The sequence below is a fragment of the Antedon mediterranea genome, chromosome 5 (assembly GCF_964355755.1).
Source record: "Antedon mediterranea chromosome 5, ecAntMedi1.1, whole genome shotgun sequence".
In the NCBI taxonomy this organism is placed as follows: Eukaryota; Metazoa; Echinodermata; class Crinoidea; order Comatulida; family Antedonidae; genus Antedon; species Antedon mediterranea.
Window position 1 is genome coordinate 27,137,616 of NC_092674.1, and position 20,628 is coordinate 27,158,243.

The following is a 20,628-nucleotide window of genomic DNA, read 5'->3' on the forward strand; positions in this document are numbered from 1 at the left end:
TCCACAAAAGAGCAAGTACAAAGTTTATATACAGTATTTATATATTATTAAAATTTGTATTCAAGAAGAATTTACACAAAAAATGTAGATAGTGACTATTTGTATAATAATCGCTTTCTAATTCCATCAGAAGGAATAGTCACAATAAATAAAAGAAATTTAAATCCTAGCAAATGAAAATACAATAGCAGTATGTGACAAGGGTCATCAAGGAGATTAGATTTGAGGTATAATCAAATTAAAACCACAAATGAAGGAGATGATCTGTCTCTTTACATTGTCTTGATGAGTAATGAAAGGATTACATAATAAAAGATAAATACCTGATGCACAGGTGCTTGGAATGGTAGAAGTGAACGATGTAATAGGGAAGACAGGTCCATTATCATTGATGTCTCCCAGACGAACAACAACATTCGCTGATGCTGTTCTAGAGTTGGATGGGTTCAATGCATTTCCATCTATGGCAGTGACAACCAAGTTGTATGTTGATTGTGTTTCTCGATCTAATATTCCTGCTGTGATGATCTGGCCGGTTACTGGACTTATGGTGAAGAGTGTGCCAATGTCATCATTAAGTTGATATCTGGAAATATTAAATAATATACAAAGTAAAATATGAGTAGGGATGTAGAGAAGTCTAAGGTTGAGTGGAGAACAATAAAACAGAACTTTTATGTATCCATAATTTTGCTGTGTTGAAAGTAAGTTGGGTGGGAAACTTTGAAGGTGAATGACAATAATGGAATAATATGAATACGATACCTTATATTTCCATTATCTCCAACATCGGCATCTGTCGCACTGACTAGTAGCACATCCTCACCTATTTGAACATTTTCATCTACCGTGACGGTGTATGTGTTTGGATCGAACACTGGACTGTTATCATTCTCATCTCCAACAATAATGTTGACAGTACTTGTACCAGTAAGAGAAGGAGATCCTATAATGATAAATATATTATAAACTGCTGTTAAAGGTTTATCTTTAAGGCTTTGCAACAATACAATGGCTAAAGAACATTTGTGCTTCTTTATAATTTTCTTTCAACAAAATACAAAAATTGAAGATATATAATACAATTTTAAGTGGTTTTAATAGGCTAACAAATGGTACTACGAAAACAGAACAATTTATCAAAATCACATTTGTTTTTAAACTGATTTAGATTTAACATATTTCACATTTTGTCTTTGTTCTTACAGAATCATTCATCATTTTTGCATTTTGTGTCTAGCCAACTAGTCTCATGCAAGTTATAAAATATCCCCTTACTGGTTGATGTCGATAACTTTTCCTCGAAGGTCAGGGGTCATGGGCAATACGATATATATTTTACCTAGATACATCTCTTCCCTTTTGTCATAATACTTAATAGTCAAAAATTATTGTAAGCAGTCCAAATTCAGTATAGTAAAAATGCAATACCGTAAATGGAAAAAGTACTGCATATACAGTTTTGGTATTATTAATAATTTACATATTTGTATGATGGAAATCTTAGGAGGTAAATTAAGTTACAATTAAATTATTTTGAAATGAGGTATGAGAGGGTATACCAACAATTTTAATTAAAAATATAATTAGAAACAGTAGTTTGAGCAGCATATAATGCAAAACATGTACAAGAATTCTTCAGAAATAGTTGTGGTTGATTTTGACTTGTTCTATGGAGCTCAAACTTTACAAAGAAAAACAATGACCTAACTTAGTTTATGAGCAAAAGTTAAAGCATATTTTTGTATTGAATAAAATATATTTATGTCTATAAATTAATTACAATAAATCTAAATAAAATAATAAATCAAGACTACTATTTTAATTTCTATTAATTCTTGTAACATGACAGCATCCTGTTTTCCATCATATTTCTGACATGTTTCCATTGTGCTGTTGTCTTTAAACGACCCCCTCCTACCAACACCGTCCCAAGGCTTGTAGAAATTGACAAGAATGTCACGTTTAGGAAGAATATAAAATGATGGAATGTCTTTATTAAATGACAAGAATATATTATTTCAAATAACAACTGTGAACAAAGAAATAAGTATGCACGGACAGATAATGTTATAAAAACGGCGAGATTTCAACAGAATAATAAATCGGATTCAAAGACGGCTTGAAGCAACGAAACAACTGATGTATTATTGCAACAAATTTTTTTCGTAAACTAAACTCAAAGCACCCCTGGGAGGAAGAGAACAAGTCGTTGCTCCGACACTAGAATAAAAAATGCCGACTGAAGATAATAAAAAATGTTTATTACCATGAAGATAAATGTTTATAATCTTTAAAAATACTTCTGATATATCATTACTATAACACTTTTTTTATTATTTTTTGCAAATTCATGCTCATGTGTATTTACGAAAAGTAGGTCGAGTGTGAAGAATCGTTAGTGACTTTTTTTATATCATTTGACCTTTAGAAAATACATATACATACAAGAAAAAAATAACATAATAATAACATTCGTCTCACGCACAGATAACTGTAGGTCTATCGGTAAATTAAGTCTACTTGTACGGTAATGATAAATAAGTAGATTTATTGTAGTGTTCATGGGCCTAGACGATAGCTATTCCTATCATGAAATAGTATCAGGTAGTAGCCTAGGTCAACCAAGATGAACTTGAGGTTGCCTGAGAGCTGTTGCTTGGCACGTCCACCAGGCCAGGATGAGTGTGCACCTTTACTCTAGTTTCCGAGTTCAAACGAGGATATAGCTTGTGGAAATGATGGTGAAAATCAACACTTTCACAATTAGTATGTTGATAATCACTTTGACATTCCTGATTGGTTACTCATTGTTCTCATATTATGACTAATTAAATCTACTTTTTAATTAGCTAGCTTGGGAAAAACCAAAAAGAAATAAAGTATAATTTTTATAACATTTAACAAAAATTGTTATCTTTCCCTCAGTTGCGTAAGAAAGTTCTATACAAATTACATTTTTTATATCTCAACACTTACTTACAGTAAATTAACCATTTTGAATTTGGTCCTGACTTATTGCCTATTCCAAATTTCTCATGATTGGAACAAATAAACAAAAATGAAATTTCTTTTTGGTACAGTGTATGGTATTGTACAAAACCAAACAAGATCTAATAGCCATCCCTAATTATCTCCAGAATGTTTGTATACACTTCATTTCCTTCCTAGTTAAACTAATAAATACAATTTCAAATTTGCTACTAGAACTTTTTGGATTGTTTTTAAAGTACATAAACTTGCATGCAAAAAAGTGATAAAGATCTGTCAGCATACATTACTAATGTCCATGTGACCAGTCCATGTGACCAGTACATAAATCACTGGACATACTAATGAGTTAATTAGTACCCATGTCCACTAATAAAACTGACCAACCTAACAGGGCAATCAATTCTGTACAGGATGTCGAAAATGACAAGTCAAAGAATGAACAAGCAACTTAAATATTTCACCAAAACTGGATTTTAAATTTGCTAATATGACATTTTTAAAGATATTTTGTTACATATTCTTTTATCGCGGCGATTTAAACCATTTAAATGGAATAATTTCTCCCTGTTTACACAATGATTAAAGTTTAGCCAGAACTATGAACTTTCTCTCCTCAGTATGTCAGTCACAAAGGGTAACAAAGGTGCCTAGCTGTCAGCCGTCTTAGGCTCCTAAAACTAGTCAAGTTTAAAAGGAATTGATGTGGTTTATTGTTCTGGGATCATGCCCTATACTGCCTGTCAGCTGAGTTCGCTACAAGTTCACTATTAAACCTCAGGTGAAGGTATCTGTAATTTACCTGAATACAATGTTGGTTGATATAATATACCATGGAGTAAAGAATAAGAGGAGACACAACTTGAATAGTTCAGTCAGTTCATCGTGTTTACCGCTTGCTTAAGGCTATGCTTGTAATGAGTATTTAAGGAGGTTCTAAACACTGCCGTTACGTAACCCAATTAGCAAAGAGTACAATGTTTACTGCCCGCGGTCAATTTTGGTGTTAGTACACATGCGTATTAGGACGTCACAATACTCTTGCTAGGCGATGTGCGTTCAAGCGTGAAAGGTGTACTATATACTGTTTGTAGACCTACTGAACTTGTATTCCGACCTTGTTTATTAATTTTTATTAAAAAGCAGCGCTATATATATATTCTACTGGATATCTTTTATTAATAAATTAATAATACGAGTTTTATACGGCACCAATAAAGGAATTATATTTATATGGTTTACTGTGTACTAAATGTTGGTAATTTCTCCAGACAACTTATCATGAATCATGATGAATAAATGGGTTTAATAAGGACCAGTGGTGGTGCCAGCGGGGGGTTACGGGGGCTGTATCCCCTCGTCGTCTCCCCCCTCCTCCCCTCTTCCCCGTCTGGGAAACGCGAGTACTTTTCGTCGGGGAATATAATATACAGTAAAAATCATTCGCGTTCACTTCGTATAACTTCAGCGCCTAGAAAAACCGCGACGTTCCATTTTTTTTAGTACTGTACGTTGCTTGGTGGAGCGGAGAGCAATTGCACTTTGCATGCATTATTGCCAGCGATCTAATAAACAATGATTAGGTACGCACTTGTCTGGCGGTTCCCCTTTGTACGAATTGTTTAACATTGGACCTGCTCCATTGCGGTTTACGTGTGATATCATGTTCCATCCAGGGACCAGAATGTGTACTGTACTAGTTACTTTCCAGGCGAAGTTTACAGCCGCATCAGTCGTGATCGACGTACGCAATACAGCAAAAGGGTACGAATAATGTTGGCGACCTATTGTTCGTATGTCCGATTTTTTAATTTTACGATTAACCGCTATGTACCGAACTGTACATAATCCTTTTATACAATGGCTTATAATTACAAAAGAGCATAGACTATATTTGTAATTGAATTTTTAACCAACACATATCATTTGTAGTTGTTGTTACGGGTTGATACTAAACGAATATTCTCGTAGTACCGTACCATTTTATACCATATTATATAATATTATAATAACGACCAACCGAAAACTAAAACTAATTGATTAATTTCTTCTTTAATAAAATATTACTACTATTTGTTTTCTAACGTTATTACAATTATTAATATATTAATATAGACCTACATAAAAAAAACCTATTATTATTATTGATATTGTTTATTGTTACTATAGGCGCGCCTATGCCTGAACCTATTAGGCCTACCGGTTACGGTATGCACTAAATATGTCCATCATTATGGGATTAAATATTATCCTTATTTAGGCTATTTATTAAATAATAATATATTACGAACTACTAGGCCTATGTGTAGCCACAAATCGTTAAACGATATATAATTTAAGTCCTACAAGTTCACTGAACTCTAAGTATGTGATCGTAAAAATCATATATTTTATGATATTAATATCATAAATAATTTAATTATACAATATCAGACTAAAATAGAAGAATGTTAGTTTTGCTAAACAGTCATAATATAGACTGAAACATAAATTAAATGTCATATACAGTAATAAAAATAAGAAATTGTGTCGTTGGAATTCTACTATACGTATATTTTTGAATATTCATGAGAACAAATTATATAATTTTTTTCATGCGCGCATTTGCGCGCACTAAAATGTGATTTTAAAATAAGTTGGAGTCTTTAATATGCTACAAAATGCACTAGGGTTCGTAAATTAAAAAGTTGCTTAAACGGTAAAATTTCGATTTACCAAATGATACGTCTATGGCTTGATAAAAAATATGATTAATTTGTTAGCTGGTATAAAAACTGCGATATCTCCGTGAAAATTTACTCGATTTTTAAACGGTTTTTTCGAGAAAAAAGCTCAAAGAACAATGAACAACTGCACAAAGGTCATGCTTCACTATGATGTATTAGAAACTACTGCGCAGCCTCTGTTTACTTTTTTTGTCACCGATGTCATGCCTGGCTTCTTCCTTAATTAGGGTGTTACGTAATCAGAGCCGACTCTGCAGCGAGCTGCACGGGTAAACAGGATGTTCTTCAAAGGATCGTTATGGGAAGTTTATTACCCTATGCTTAAGCACTACCGCACAGCGTGATACTAATTGGATTAACTGGATAGCTAGGCCGAGTTGTGCCTCCTCTTATTCTTTACTCCATGAATATACTATATTATTCTCTGAATCAAATCCAGTTGTCAGTTGAATCCTCTTTGAGTTCATCATGACAGGAATCTGAATAGGTTATTTGTACTATGAGGTTGTAGATGTCAGATGTCAGTTAGGGTGAAAGCGTATATGACATGGATGTACACAATCCCAAAAGATGGATCAGTCTTATTTTGAGGATGTAGAATATAAGAAATATTAAACAAGAACTTGCATTAAAGCCCCATTCCCTACGTTTTTTAGATCTAATTTAAGATCACAAACTATATTTAATGTAAAAATAATACTATATGGTCCTATTGCGATAACTTTTTTCGTCTTTAAACGGTTAAAAATGTGAAAAATAAATCGATTTTAATAATTATAGCGGCCCGCTATAAATCCCAAAATGCATTGCGCGCGGATTGATATTTTTGTTTTTCACCTGTAATTCGCCCACTTTTCGATCGATCGTGAAGCCAAAACAAATGGAAGACTCCTAACTTTTCAGCGAAAATACCGGGTGTTCCCCAATTTGTATCAACGGAGTCTGGCAAAAATAGAAAGACAATTAATGCAGCAACTATACAACGTCAGCCTAGGTATATAGCTAGCGTACGATGTTCGTACGTTACCGATGTTTACCAGCTAGGCCTACAAAACTAAGCCTAGCTAGGCTAGGCCTGAGACTGTCCACGAGAGGTCGATCGCCGCGAGCTACTTAGGTAGTGCATTGTTTCTCACTTTTTATCATAATTTACCATAAAACGTACATTTAAGACAAGGAATGACATGGTTTAATGTTTTTAAAGTGATATATATGTATTATTTTCCAAAAAACGTCCAAAATTGCAGGGAAAGGGTCTTTAAGTTTTAAGTTTGATCCTATTTCATGAAGTTCTTGCTATGGTAGTTTATGATGAGAAAGATATGCATAATAGTATATAATTATTTTTTCACTTTTATTTCAATAGCTATTGTTAAAGTTAAAGGTATTGTTAATTTTTTATCTTAGGCTCAGTTGATATTTCTTCTATAGAAGCTGTATAGTTTAAGTACTGTTGCTGTAGTATAACTTTATATGCAAAAAGTAACTAGATTTTGAACTCACCACTAGGACAAATTATGTTTTACAGGAAAACGCAACTTATAAAATGCACTTTGCTAAACCTAGCACCACCATGAGATATGATTGTGATTTGGTGGCGCTCTCTGATATCAATATTCGCAGATACCGCAATATGATCAGGTGTAATACAGGTAACAAAAGATATTATAAGCCCTGAGGTGTTGCTAGTCTAGGCCCTCTTACATAAAAACTTTAGGCTCCAGCCTTCCATTCCAATTTGTTCCACATGATTAAGGCATGTCAATAGTCTTTTGTATGGGAAATACTTTATACATTTTAATGATACCTCTTTAGTAATTCTTCACTAACCTCTCTGAAATTTATAGGTCATCATTATTGTTTAGCATGATAAATAAAATTGTTACAATTTAACAACATAACAATAAGTACTATGAAATGAAGTCTATTCTAATGGTATTTAGTGTAAATAGTTAGTGATGAATGTTTTTCAAGTCTTTGGTCATCAAATATGTCAATATTAAAAAATAAACGAATAAGATAAATTCAAACAAAATGTATTTCACCAAAAAAGTATTCAAGAATATTCTAAAATATTATCTATAGATCGTAAGGGCCAAATTGTTTTTAAAATTTTTTCTTAAATGTACAGACTCCATGTTGTTATCGAACAGAGGTGTGTAGCCATTCCACTACCACTAGTCCAGTCCAATAAATAAAATAGAGGCTCTCAATCATATTAAACTTTTCAAGGTACAGTAAGATCACAAGATGTCTGTGCCTATTTTTTCGAACGGAACTCCTAAGTTTAACAACAAAACCGGTCAGGATTAAATGTAATATATCTCCGTCCGTGAGAAGTATTACAAAATATCAATCATAAGGGCCATGTTACAATTCAAGGATATAAAAATCAACGGACAGTTTTATTTTGACCGATAATATATCTCTTTACCGAAAAAATACAGACCCCCTAAGTTCTCCCAGAGCGACGAATCCATTTAGGATTAATTACCATATATCATAGAGCATTACTCTATTACTGGACAAATTAGCCACTAACGTCCACTAATGTCCAGTAACGGATGTGAAAAATCAAACCGTAATCCCAATTTCTCAAATCATCATTCACTCCCTCTCCTACCTTGGCTTCAGATATTAATTTTCTCTGGCAGCTCAAGGTAAATCACTACTTTTTTTTTTTTTAAATCATCCCCAGGAAAATCCCACACTCTTTGATTGTAAATCAATTTCTGACACATGTATGAGAACTCTCTTTTTGATGACATTTCTTATAAATTAGCAATTAATAAAAGTCTACAGTTAATGATTAAGCAAAGACGGCCCATAAAAGTACAAATTAACTTATTAAGAAACAATTGTACAAACAAATCATTTAGGCAATTTTATGTACTTCCACAATTTAACAATCATTAATCATTATGTGTCACACAGAATTATCAATAGTGTTCTCATCACAGATATCTGAAAGAATCCATAAAATTACAGATTGAACTGTTAGAACAAAAGTCATCTAATTTTATGTACTATATCTCCACATACTGTATCTCTCCTCAGCTTGTGCTATTTCCTTTGATCCTTTTGTTATGTTATTCATATTTGTACATTAAAGTTATCAATAACCAATAGTATCATATGCAAATTCTAAACACAACGTCACACATGTATCACATGTGATGCCTATATTATATTGGTTGGATTAGACTATGATACAGGCATCACATGTGTTGAGGCACAGCATTACAAAATCCACATATGATATTGGACACATTATAATATACTGTATAGATAATTTTTAAATATTGATTATTGCATTACGAGTGTTATAGCAGTGGCAGACATGTATAACAGATTTTATGTAATAATACTTTGAAATGACCAAAGAAAGACAAGTCGTAAAAATGAACATTAAACAATTAGTAGAAATTACACTACCAGATTTTTAGGAAATTTACATTCCATATAAGTAGTAATTCTTTTCCAATAGCAATAAAATCATGATTGCAGCTAACATACTTTTATATCAACACATTGAAGGCAATAATACTTAATCACTAAAGAAAAGACAGGCCATAAAAAGGAACATTAAATAATTAAAAAGAAATTACACTACCAGATTTGTTAGACCTTCTAAACTCATCCCCTGAAACATCCTACATTCCTTGTAGTAAATCTTATTTGTTATATGTTCTAGAAATGTGAAGTTCTAACATGTTTATTACTTATTATATAACACCTATATAAATTCCTGTCATTTGATTGGACGAATGTGGGTCACATGGCGTGCAATAGTACGCACTATTCAACGATCGTTAAATAGTACTTTTTGAAACATTTTTGTGTACGAAAAAAAAACGTCTAGATGTTATATAAAACAAATAATGAATGTTTTGTATTCGTGTAATGGTACAAATAATGGCACTTGGTGAATGATGAAAGGTTATATCAACTCGGCTTTGCCTCGTTGATATAACCTTTCATCATTCACCTCGTGCCATTATTTGTACCATTGCACTCATAAACATTCATTATTTGTATAATAATTAACAACTTTGCATCATTTTCAATAAACTTAATCACTAACCAAAAGACAGGCCATAAAAGTGAACATTAAACTATTAGTAAGAAATTATACCAACAGACATTTTGGACAATAAAAACAGAATCCTAGACAATATGCTGTAAATCTTTTCTAGCCACAATTTTCAAAATGTAGTTAAATTCAAACACAACTGCAACTAATAACTAAGGAAAGGATAGATCATAAAATATATTTAAAATAATTTTATTATTAACCCAATTATTTTCATAAATAAGCTGAAAATCAGAACCCAAACATTCACTTGAGCTAGGCCTATTTACTAGCACTTTTATTGTTGGTTCTAGTTTAAAAAGCCCACTTAAAAAGGCTTTGTTCAAATCCTACGAACTCCTAGCTACGGGTTCGACAATGTTTTACGTGCAATTTATCAGTTTCTATGTCGACTTATTTAAACCACATTTGACTAAATGAACATGTACGTCCTCACTTCCAAGTGGGCTTGTTAAATGTATATTGCATTTGTACATCATCGCGGATGTAAAAAGCCTCGGTTGTAAACATTCAAATTGCAAAAGCCATTTAACGATTCACGTATTCTACTCAAGTTGACCCCTTATTTGGGTTTTTCTATGAAATGGTTTTGAAGTATTAGAACATTCAATGAATGCTGTGGTAGTTTTGTTTATGTCATGAATAGTGAAGGCATGTTCTATCATAATTACTGTACATATCCTTTCATTCAATTTTTAGCAATTCTTAAAGATAAAAACTAAAACTTATTTATCTATAAACTATAGCTTTTAAATTTAAATTTAAATGACAGCAATGTATTAATTATAATAATATCCTGGATTTATAAAGCGCCTAATATTGTGAAATCATCATTGATTGATAAACAAATTTGTATGACATTTCACTCAACATCCTTTTATTATCTATGTTTATCTATTATTACTATGACCCCTACCACTACTATTTCAATTAAATGTGGATTTTTGTTTGTTTTATCTTTATACTGGGTGACCTCTTCAGTCAAAGACTGATCTCCCAGAGGGCCCAGTTGGTGATCAGTGGCCGTGATGTACTAGTACACCGGGGTAACCCCCTACTCGTCTCGAAAGATGTACTAGGTTCTTTAAAGTGCACACGAGCAAGTTGTGTACACTGGACCTACGGTTTATAGTCCTTATCCGAGAAGACTCGTTCTACCACCAGAACCATGGAGTGAGTGAGCCTCGAACCCCTGCCGATGTTATGGCTACGTGATTACGGTTCCACTGTCTTAACCGCTCGGCCACTCACTCACTCTGTGAGTGGGGGATCGGAAGTTAAGAACGATTGTATTTATAGTTAAAGCCAACATGATATATGAAGCAGATAAACAGATATAATAAATATTAAAAAAAATCACATTGCCACCTTCAATGTACTTTTCTTCAATGTTTTAATACTAAACTGATTTAGATAAACCCCTGGGCAATGATTTCTGCTAGATTAAACTCTGTGTTTAACTACAGCCTCTAAAAAAGCATGAGTTTGCAACAGTTGCGTACACTGTTACAATTTGTTCGTAATCCTTTTACATGATTTCTATACGTTTTAGAATACAGCTTTGTTGTGTGATACGCCCAGCTTGCAACAGCAGGCAGGCTTCTCCTAAACCTCTTAACACATTTAGCTATTGAAGAAGCAGACGGTAGCGTGAAAAATGATAGTTAAGATTTTATGTCACTTCAGTGGAATTAATCAAATTAATTTTTAGTTACTGAAGCTAAGTTTAATAAATAACAATACATTCAAATTGATTACAACAACATTTGAATCATTTCTCACCAACAAACAAGAAGACTGATCATTTACCAAGATGGGTGAACCAAATAACTAACCATTTGTATAAATGAATAAAAAGTATATTCTATCATTCATAGCCATTAAACAGTGGCGAATCCAGGATTTTTAAATATGACCCAAAAGTCGTGAACTGAGCCTAATGTCCAATCTTTTGCTTTGTAATGTTCTGCGTCTTACCTCCTGGAACCACCTATAGGACTAATATTTGATAATAAATGCACACATTACCATACCAATGATAAATTTATTTTTAAATACCTTAATTTGAATGAAGCCTACAAGATTCTAAAACGTATTTTCTTGTTACATAATGCAGTCTTCACAAATAAAAAAAAAATCACCATACTGGAATGTGGAAACAGAAGGTCAAACTACTAATTATTTCAGAAAAGACTCTTCTTTTTATCATCTTAGTATTCATATTAATCACTACCGTACATCACACAATAATACATATTAATCATAGGGTGTTAAGAGAAGCAACCTTCTGTGTACTATAGTTTGTTTCAACTTTGAACAATACTAGATATTTTTTTACAATGATTGTTTGGAACCCTGTTGGTTCGTAGACTTAACATCAATATCAAGGTATAAATACATTGATGGTTTTCATTCGTATTGACCCCGATATGTCGTTAGTTATCACGGCTTTATACATTAATTGACATTGATATCAGTATTATGATAATGGTTGGTCCAATTAAAAAGGAAAGGACTTTCTTCCAGTTAAGTAATATTTTCTATGGCATTCAATGGCATACAGTTTTGTTTAATAAAACCAAAATCCACACCAAAAAATAAAAATTGTTTTCATTGTTTTGCCTTGTATAATTTATATATAAAACCATGGAGCAAAAAATGTTTATTAAATTATAATGAGGTTACTATTAACATGATTTGTACAAGTATACATCTGCCAGTACAAAAAATAAAATACTTTTCTTAATAATTAATCCATCTTAATATTTAATATTAATAATCCAGATTAAGTATTTAATAAAGGAGCATCTGCCAACTAGACTAATCAAATTATTCATCCCAATTAACTAATCTGAAGATTAAATTTTATTTTTCACATCAATTGATACAATGCATTTAATAAAAAAATGTATTTTTAAGTTTACTTAAGATTGCCAGAATAAATCATTATCTGATCTTCATCTTTTAAGAGACATATTTTTCATTTATAATATAAGACCTTCCCTACAAATTTAGAATTTAATTCATGATTATATACTTCTACAAACTATTTAAAGTTAAAAATATTAAACTAAATTGGACAAAAAGGAAGGGAAAACCACATTTAAAAACTTTCACATTTTTTTTAGAATTGTATAAATTTCTTACGGCAAGTCTCAACAAAGTTTCCTTTTAGTTAAGCAAACATTGATTGTGTACTAAAAGGGTTATGCTAAATTCAAATCTCAAAACCCCCTCAGCAAGATATATACAGTATTCTTTATATTCTAAGCAAATTATGTGCTTATTTGTTATTGAAGGCCGATATGGTTCTAAGCCCTATTGATTAGGTGCGTAAGAGCCTCTTGTCTCCCTGGCTTAGCAGACGCTTAAGCCTTGGTCGGGGACAATACAGATTACAAGACAAACAAAAACACAACCAAATAAACCTGCCTTCATCTATGTAGTCTCACAAAGAAGTTATATTGGATAATTGATTTTCTTGATTTTTATGTGTCTTGTAATTTTGATAGTTGCAATTGTAAAAAAAATACACTAAACTTCAACAAGTCATAAATAATAATAGATTTCAATAAAAAATTTGAAAAAAAAAAAGATTTTAAATATATTTTTTTAAAAATAACACTCACAAAGGAACGTTGTCCATGCAGGTATGTTTCACATAATTAATTTGACAAACTGTCGATGGAAGTATAGAGGGCAGTATTGAAGCTCGTACAGTATTTATTGATAATTGTTTACAAATCAAAATTACTTGCTTCCTAATTATATCCTCCATTACAATACGTATAGTGAAAATTGAGCAATAGTGAATAATCAAACACACATACTACAATTATACTCAATGAATTGCTTAAAGTATGCAAATGACCTCTAGGTCGTAGTTGACCATTGTCTATTGATTGTGAAGAAGACAAATGAAGATAATTATTAGGTTGTAGACATTGGTTTGATTGACTAGGCTAAATCCCTCGACTTGTTGACTATTCAAAGTGAATGGAAAGCAGATTCATTCTCCAATTCATTATTGAATATTTTAACTGTTTAATGTGAGATATATGGTAATTATATCCCTGTAATGATCAGTCTCTCCTTAGAAATTGTTGAAGAGTAGTACTAAAATTATGTCAAATTATTTATCCAAAAATACTTCACACCAAAATACTGAATAGAAACATTTTTATTTTCGTATTTTTGCGAAAATATAAAATAATTTTTTTCAGCTGCTGCTTTTACTTTTTTTTGCGAGCTTTTCCAACTTTTCAAAGTCCTTGATTGGCAGCAAAGAATTATAATAATAAAAAATAATTTGTTTTTCATATTTGCTAAAACATATTTGATAAAGATGTCATGACAGGATAACAACCAGGTATGACCTCTAGTGACCTTTTATTGATTATGTTATCTAGAGCGTTGCATAAGATTATTATTATTCCTATTATTCACTTGTCATAGCATATAGAAACGTTGAGCAAGATTGATGCATTTCAAACCACAGAATAATAAAGCTTTAAAACTAGCTTTAAAATGCCTGCTTCTGCTCACATTGTGGATAACAATTATACACTTTACGAAATATTTCTAGGATTTTAACAATGTTTAGGTTGAGTTCACATTTTAATAGTAGCTTCTGTGTTCTGGTTCATTTAAATTCTATATCAAATAACAAACGGGTCTGAACCATCGGTGACTTCATTTTAAACACTCTCTGCCGAACTGTCCTACATTTCTTAAACTTTAGAAAAACTAACTCTCACATTTCATTTAAAAGTTTACTGGGCATGTATTAATAATGTAGTTGACTCATAATTCATAAATTTGAACCCAAAAAAATCTACCTATATTTTATGACCACTCTTTATTATCACGGTTGGAAATAAATCTACCTCCAAGAAACATATTTCATATAAACACCCAACAAAAACAACACTTTTTATCCTGAGTATAACTACCTTGTTTGTGAACCAGAAAATTATACCACCTCTGACAGAACATAAGGTAGCAATCGATTTCCTCCTAATACTTCTTTAAAAACAAACTTTGGATCACTTTTCTGAAACTAAGCGTAGAGAACACAAACTTGACAAATATACTATGGGAAAGGTATCACTATTCCTATTGATGGCCGTGACATCAAACTTATTGGAGATTTGTTTATAATTTGAAAAACAAATCGGCATTAAGTGGTGTGAAAATGTCAAGTAATCAACCGCTAAGAGATCAATGCTAATGGTAATTTCTAGCTGGTATTTTGACCTAGATACAATTTCATATCCAAACAACGACAATGACAGAGTACCGTAGGAGGTAGTGATTCTCATATATAAAATAGTATATGATTAGTATTGTCATGTGACTACATGAAAAACAGCTGGAATACAAGTAGATTAACATACATTGTTGATAAATATGAAATTTAATCAAATAAATGGGGAAATTATCGAATCATATTATAAATATATGGGAAAATGTCATCTTATCCGTACAGTACTTGGCAAAGAAGACAGGGGCAAAGGGGGCTTTTTTTCTTCTCCTTTCAATTTCAATGTACTGTAGGCTCACACACTAACAGTAACAATCACATAAATAGCCTATTTATCACACATCACATTCACTATCACAAATATGTCATATACCACCAGTACACATAATATTTTGTTTGTTTTATCAGTACATTTACAAACTGTAGGCCTAAACGAAATATTTCACATTGTTTTCTATTTTCATCAAAACCTGTTATCAGCCAACATCTACTTGCTGTAATTTTAATCTTCATATTAGCAAATTATTTGAATAAAAAAACTACAAAAAGTAAACAGAATGCAGGAAGTATTAAGAAATGAGTATAAAAGATAAAACCGTCCCTTCGGCAACATGAACCCCGTATTATTTCAAGCGTTTTCTTCTGAGCCTCCCAACCGTAAGCAATTTACCTGAGCAGGTAGGTTGGTATGTCATATTACCTTGCAAAGTCTGGAAGGCCAAGGACCTATACAAGTTTTGTTATTGGCCTAAAAATCTAATTAATTGAGCGGTTTTGAACATACAAACAAAATTAAATGGGCTGTGAATTTTAAGGACTATAAATATATATAATTATTCTGCAGTATTGAATCACAAAATGTTTAATAAAAGGGGAATCAGTTTATTAAAATCACCACAAACCAAGTTTAGCACCTTTTGGGGTGGGGTAACAAATAGGATGTCTCCAAATTTAGTAGTGATATGCTTACATATGGTAGTGACATCATGTCCATTGGGCACATCACATTTTTTTGTCACATAAAGTGTGATACTGTGGACAGAGCTTTAGAAATGCATAATGAGAATATCACATCATTTTAAAATTACATTTGAAAGTTAGGAAAGTAGAACGCATTTGAATAAGTTCAGATAACATAAACAAATTACTATATACATATATATTACAAAAGTTAAATTTACTGGATTGTCCAACCAAATCATATGAACCAATAATTAATTTTCCTTTCCGCTTTATGTACAATGCGTCTGCACATATAATGCTAGAACACATTCACTCGAAGAATGTTGTAAAACAAACAAGTTTAACATAGCTATGGCAACATGAAGTTGAACGTACTTGCTGTATTAATTACCACAAGTCTCATGGGTTAAGGTCTTGTGATAGGTCACCCTGTACATGACCCATGGGCGCCACCTATCATGAACATTTAAAGCACCATACACATTTTAGGTGTCGGTGTATCCTGTGCTAATAAACATACACAGTAGACACTTGTCAAAATAATCCAATGCTGTTGCAATTTTGTAAGCGACAAAGTATGCATAATTTAAATAAAGGAAAAACATGATCTTGGTTGGGGATAAAATTCTGGATCATGATGTCACACAAATTGAAATAAATAAATGACATGCCAAAGATAATGATAAAGAACTACATACATCTGTATAAACATTGAAGGTGGGTACTCAATCATCCATATTCTCTTATTATTATGAATGGTAAGTTTATACGAATTATTCCTAATTCAACTACATGATTTTTGACAACTCAATTCTCTGCTATCTGAAGAACTAATTTAAAATGTGTTATATATACAGTAGTAGAATACTGACTAATAATTAGAGTATTACCAGTTAATAAATTATATTATATTAAAAATGTTTAAAGACAGCCAAATGATTGAAATGAAGAGTTTACACTTTTGCTGCTGCTATTTAGACAAACAAATCTTTTTCATAATAATTAGAACAGAATCAAGTTGTGCGCGATTTGTTATAAGTAAACACACATTTCCATGTCAATGCAGGCATTTACTCTATAGTCATTTACATTTCTAATTATTTATTTTCATGGAGATCAACACAATGATATTTAATGGCAGTACGTTTAACTATACTGACACCCTGATCAGAATCTAGTTGGGAATAATGTGACTGAACTCAAACTCAAGGGTTTATCCCATTCACGCAAATCACTACGCCCTTAAGGAAGGGCAGTGAACAAGGCTAACAAGAAGAAATCTTTATATAGTAGATTTAGTAAATATATAAACACCCAGAACTAAGATTATGTGTGGAAAATACTTGTAAAATCAAAGGAGTACTTCATTGTTGATACATTTGTGATTAAGTATTTGCTTCTAGCTATAATTTGCGTGCCAATTTTGAGGATTATAGATTGAGGATTGTACCATTCAATTTCAAAGCGTATTTGTAATAAGAAACTACTTTAGGCGTATTGTTCAGTAGTCTGAACTCGGGTTAAATAAATTTCACCCTTTTTACAAATTACCAGATTAACAGAATAATTTCCTAATATAAAACCACAAGTACTATAAGATTAAGATTTTAATCGGGTAGAATATAAAATAAAAAGATACATTTTCCCACAGTGTTGTCACAAAAGGTTTACCTGTTTCCACATATTGGAAAATATTCAATTCAAATTTATTTCCTTTCTTTTTTTTATTATAAAACTATAACAATAAAATAGTAAATGGCATTAACATAGGAAGGAGCTAGAAAAAAGTAAGATATATTATGCTGTGATTATATTGAATATTACAGAAACTAATAGTTGTATTTTTGTTTTGCAGGTTTCCCTCGGGAGAGTATGCGCTTTTGTCGGTTTATCCAAGCATGAAATAGAAAAAGGTAACATAACACTTACCAGCATCTCTTGCAGTGACTGTTAAGCTGTAAGTTTCTGTCGTTTCTCTATCTAAGGCTTGTTCAATGCTTATATATCCAGTAGAAGGGTCAATAGTGAAAAGAGCACTATCATAGCTGCCAACCAGGCTGTATGTAAGTTGACTGTTAGAATTGGAATCCAAGTCGGTGGCAGATATCTGGTTTATGATGACAGGAAGACTCTGGGCATTCTCTAACACGTTGATTGTGTATGGAGAATCCTGGAAGACTGGTGTGTAGTCATTGACGTCGGAGATATCAATGTTGACGTTGGTGGTGGCATAAAGTGGTGATCTACTGCTATCTTCAGCTTGGATGGTGATTGTGTAACTGGATGTACGTTCGCGATCTAAACGATTCCTTGAGTACAGAATGCCTCTTGATGGATCAATACCAAAATCATTGTTTGTGTTCCCACTTATGATTGTAAAGATGAGTTCACCATTAGCTCCTTCATCTGCATCCGTGGCAGTTACCTCAAGGAATTCCACACCTACTGGCAGACTTTCTGACACTGTGACATGAGGAGAGTCAACCAGGAACACTGGTGGATTATCGTTGCTATCAGTGATCTCAACAGCAATGTTCATTGAAGAACTCTGCACTGGTTGCCCTTTATCGCTGGCAATCACCATCAATGTATATTGTGCGATGCTCTCTCTGTCCAGCTGTCCCCACACTTGCAGGTTTCCATCTGCATCTAAACGGAAGGCATCACCAGGAACCGGAGACATACTATAACTGACATAACTATTCTCTGTCGCATCTGGATCTGTGGCACGAATGACCATGATAACGGAACCAATGATGGTGTTTTCTGGAACTGAAATTTCATCCAGATTTGTGAATTGTGGAGCGTTGTCATTGATATCACTAAGAAGGATCGACACCTGTGCAGTACCAGATCTTGCCATTGAGGCATCACTTGGTTGATCAGTGGCAGTGACAGCGAGGTTGTAGAAAGCCTTAGACTCCCTGTCAAGCTGTTTGTTAGTATAAATATATCCTTCATCATTCACAGTAAAAAGGTTACCAGAATTACCAGATGTAATGGAGTATTTTATCATGGCATTATCACCTAAAAATAAAAAGGATATCAAATGTTGTTAACACATAAATAAAAGACTATGGTATTCTAAAATTAGTACAAAAAACAGATGTCATTAAATTACGATTTCAATTCCACAGAAAATCAAGGGTCAACTTTATAAAATTGTATTTATATGAGATCACAAGCATTCCAATAGCAAAAATTATACGCAAGATTTGATTCGGAATGATTTGGAAAAATCTCAAGTACTTTGCTCCCAAAGTATAGGTACAATAAATACCACCAACAGTTACCTATTCAAGCTACCTTATGTAATTTCTATCGAGGATACGAACGGATCGATTTACCTCGACAAAAGAAATAATAACAAAGATCAGGCTAAGTACTAATTGTACTTAAGGAATATTAAAAGCCCCACTTGATATAAAAGGGTACATATTCCTAACCTTAGGGTATAATTTTACACATAAGTACAATATAATATTTGATTATGATGCATTAGAGCAATACTATTATAATTTTAGGACCCTGGGATTGCATCACTATCCGGGCCCAGACATATTGTTTTGTTAAAGACCCCTTCCCTGCAATTTTGGACGTTTTTTGGAAAATAATACATATATATCACTTTAAAAACATTAAACCATGTCATTCCTTGTCTTAAATGTACGTTTTATGGTAAATTATGATAAAAAGTGAGAAACAATGCACTACCTAAGTAGCTCGCGGCGATCGACCTCTCGTGGACGGTCTTAGGCCTAGCCTAGCTAGGCTTAGTTTTGTAGGCCTAGCTGGTAAACATCGGTAACGTACGAACATCGTACGCGAGCTATATACCTAGCCTGACGTTGTATAGTTGCTGCATTAATTGTCTTTCTATTTTTGCCAGACTCCGTTGATACAAATTGGGGAAAACCCGGTATTTTCGCTGAAAAGTTAGGAGTCTTCCATTTGTTTTGGCCTCACGATCGATCGAAAAGTGGGCGAATTACAGGTGAAAAACAAAAATATCAATCCGCGCGCAATGCATTTTGGGATTTATAGCGGGCCGCTATAATTATTAGAATCGACTTATTTTTCACATTTTTAACCGTTTAAAGACGAAAAAAGTTATCGCAATAGGACCATATAGTATTATTTTTACATTAAATATAGTTTGTGATCTTAAATTAGATCTAAAAAACATAGGGAATGGGGCTTTAAGATTTCTCCACACTTCATGCTATAACCAGGAGGAACTAGGCAGGCATGCCTACATAAAAATGAAGTTGACATAAATTAATAATTGACAGATATAAGCACTTTCACAGGTTTAGTTTGTATGTATCACAAATGTTATTACTTCTGTGGTATAAACGTGTTTTTCGTAGGCCCTAAGGTGCTATCAGCAATTGTCATTAGGCTACCAGCATGACCCTACTGGAAAGCCTGCATGCAACTTTAGTCGTAACAGAGCCTAGCACTATTCTGCTACTGTTTCGTTGACATATTGAAATCATGTTTATTTTTACAGCCGATTGTATGAATGACAAAAGGAAATACAATTTTAATTTCCTGGTGGAATATATTTTGTTTGTTTTATTCTTTGGTAA

At 32.6% G+C, this 20,628-nt stretch overlaps 1 protein-coding gene across 1 annotated transcript in view; it reads right to left on the reverse strand.

The window, feature by feature from the left end:
• The window catches only part of LOC140050167 (protocadherin Fat 4-like), a 71,957-nt gene that overhangs the window by 13,043 nt on the left and 38,286 nt on the right, over positions 1-20,628 (reverse strand). Inside the window, exons 4-6 of the mRNA XM_072095238.1 lie at positions 17,966-19,063; positions 766-946; positions 324-586 (exon numbers count right to left, since the gene is read on the reverse strand). Of these exons, the coding sequence (XP_071951339.1) occupies positions 324-586; positions 766-946; positions 17,966-19,063 (1,542 nt within the window). The remainder of the gene's footprint in view (positions 1-323; positions 587-765; positions 947-17,965; positions 19,064-20,628) is intronic.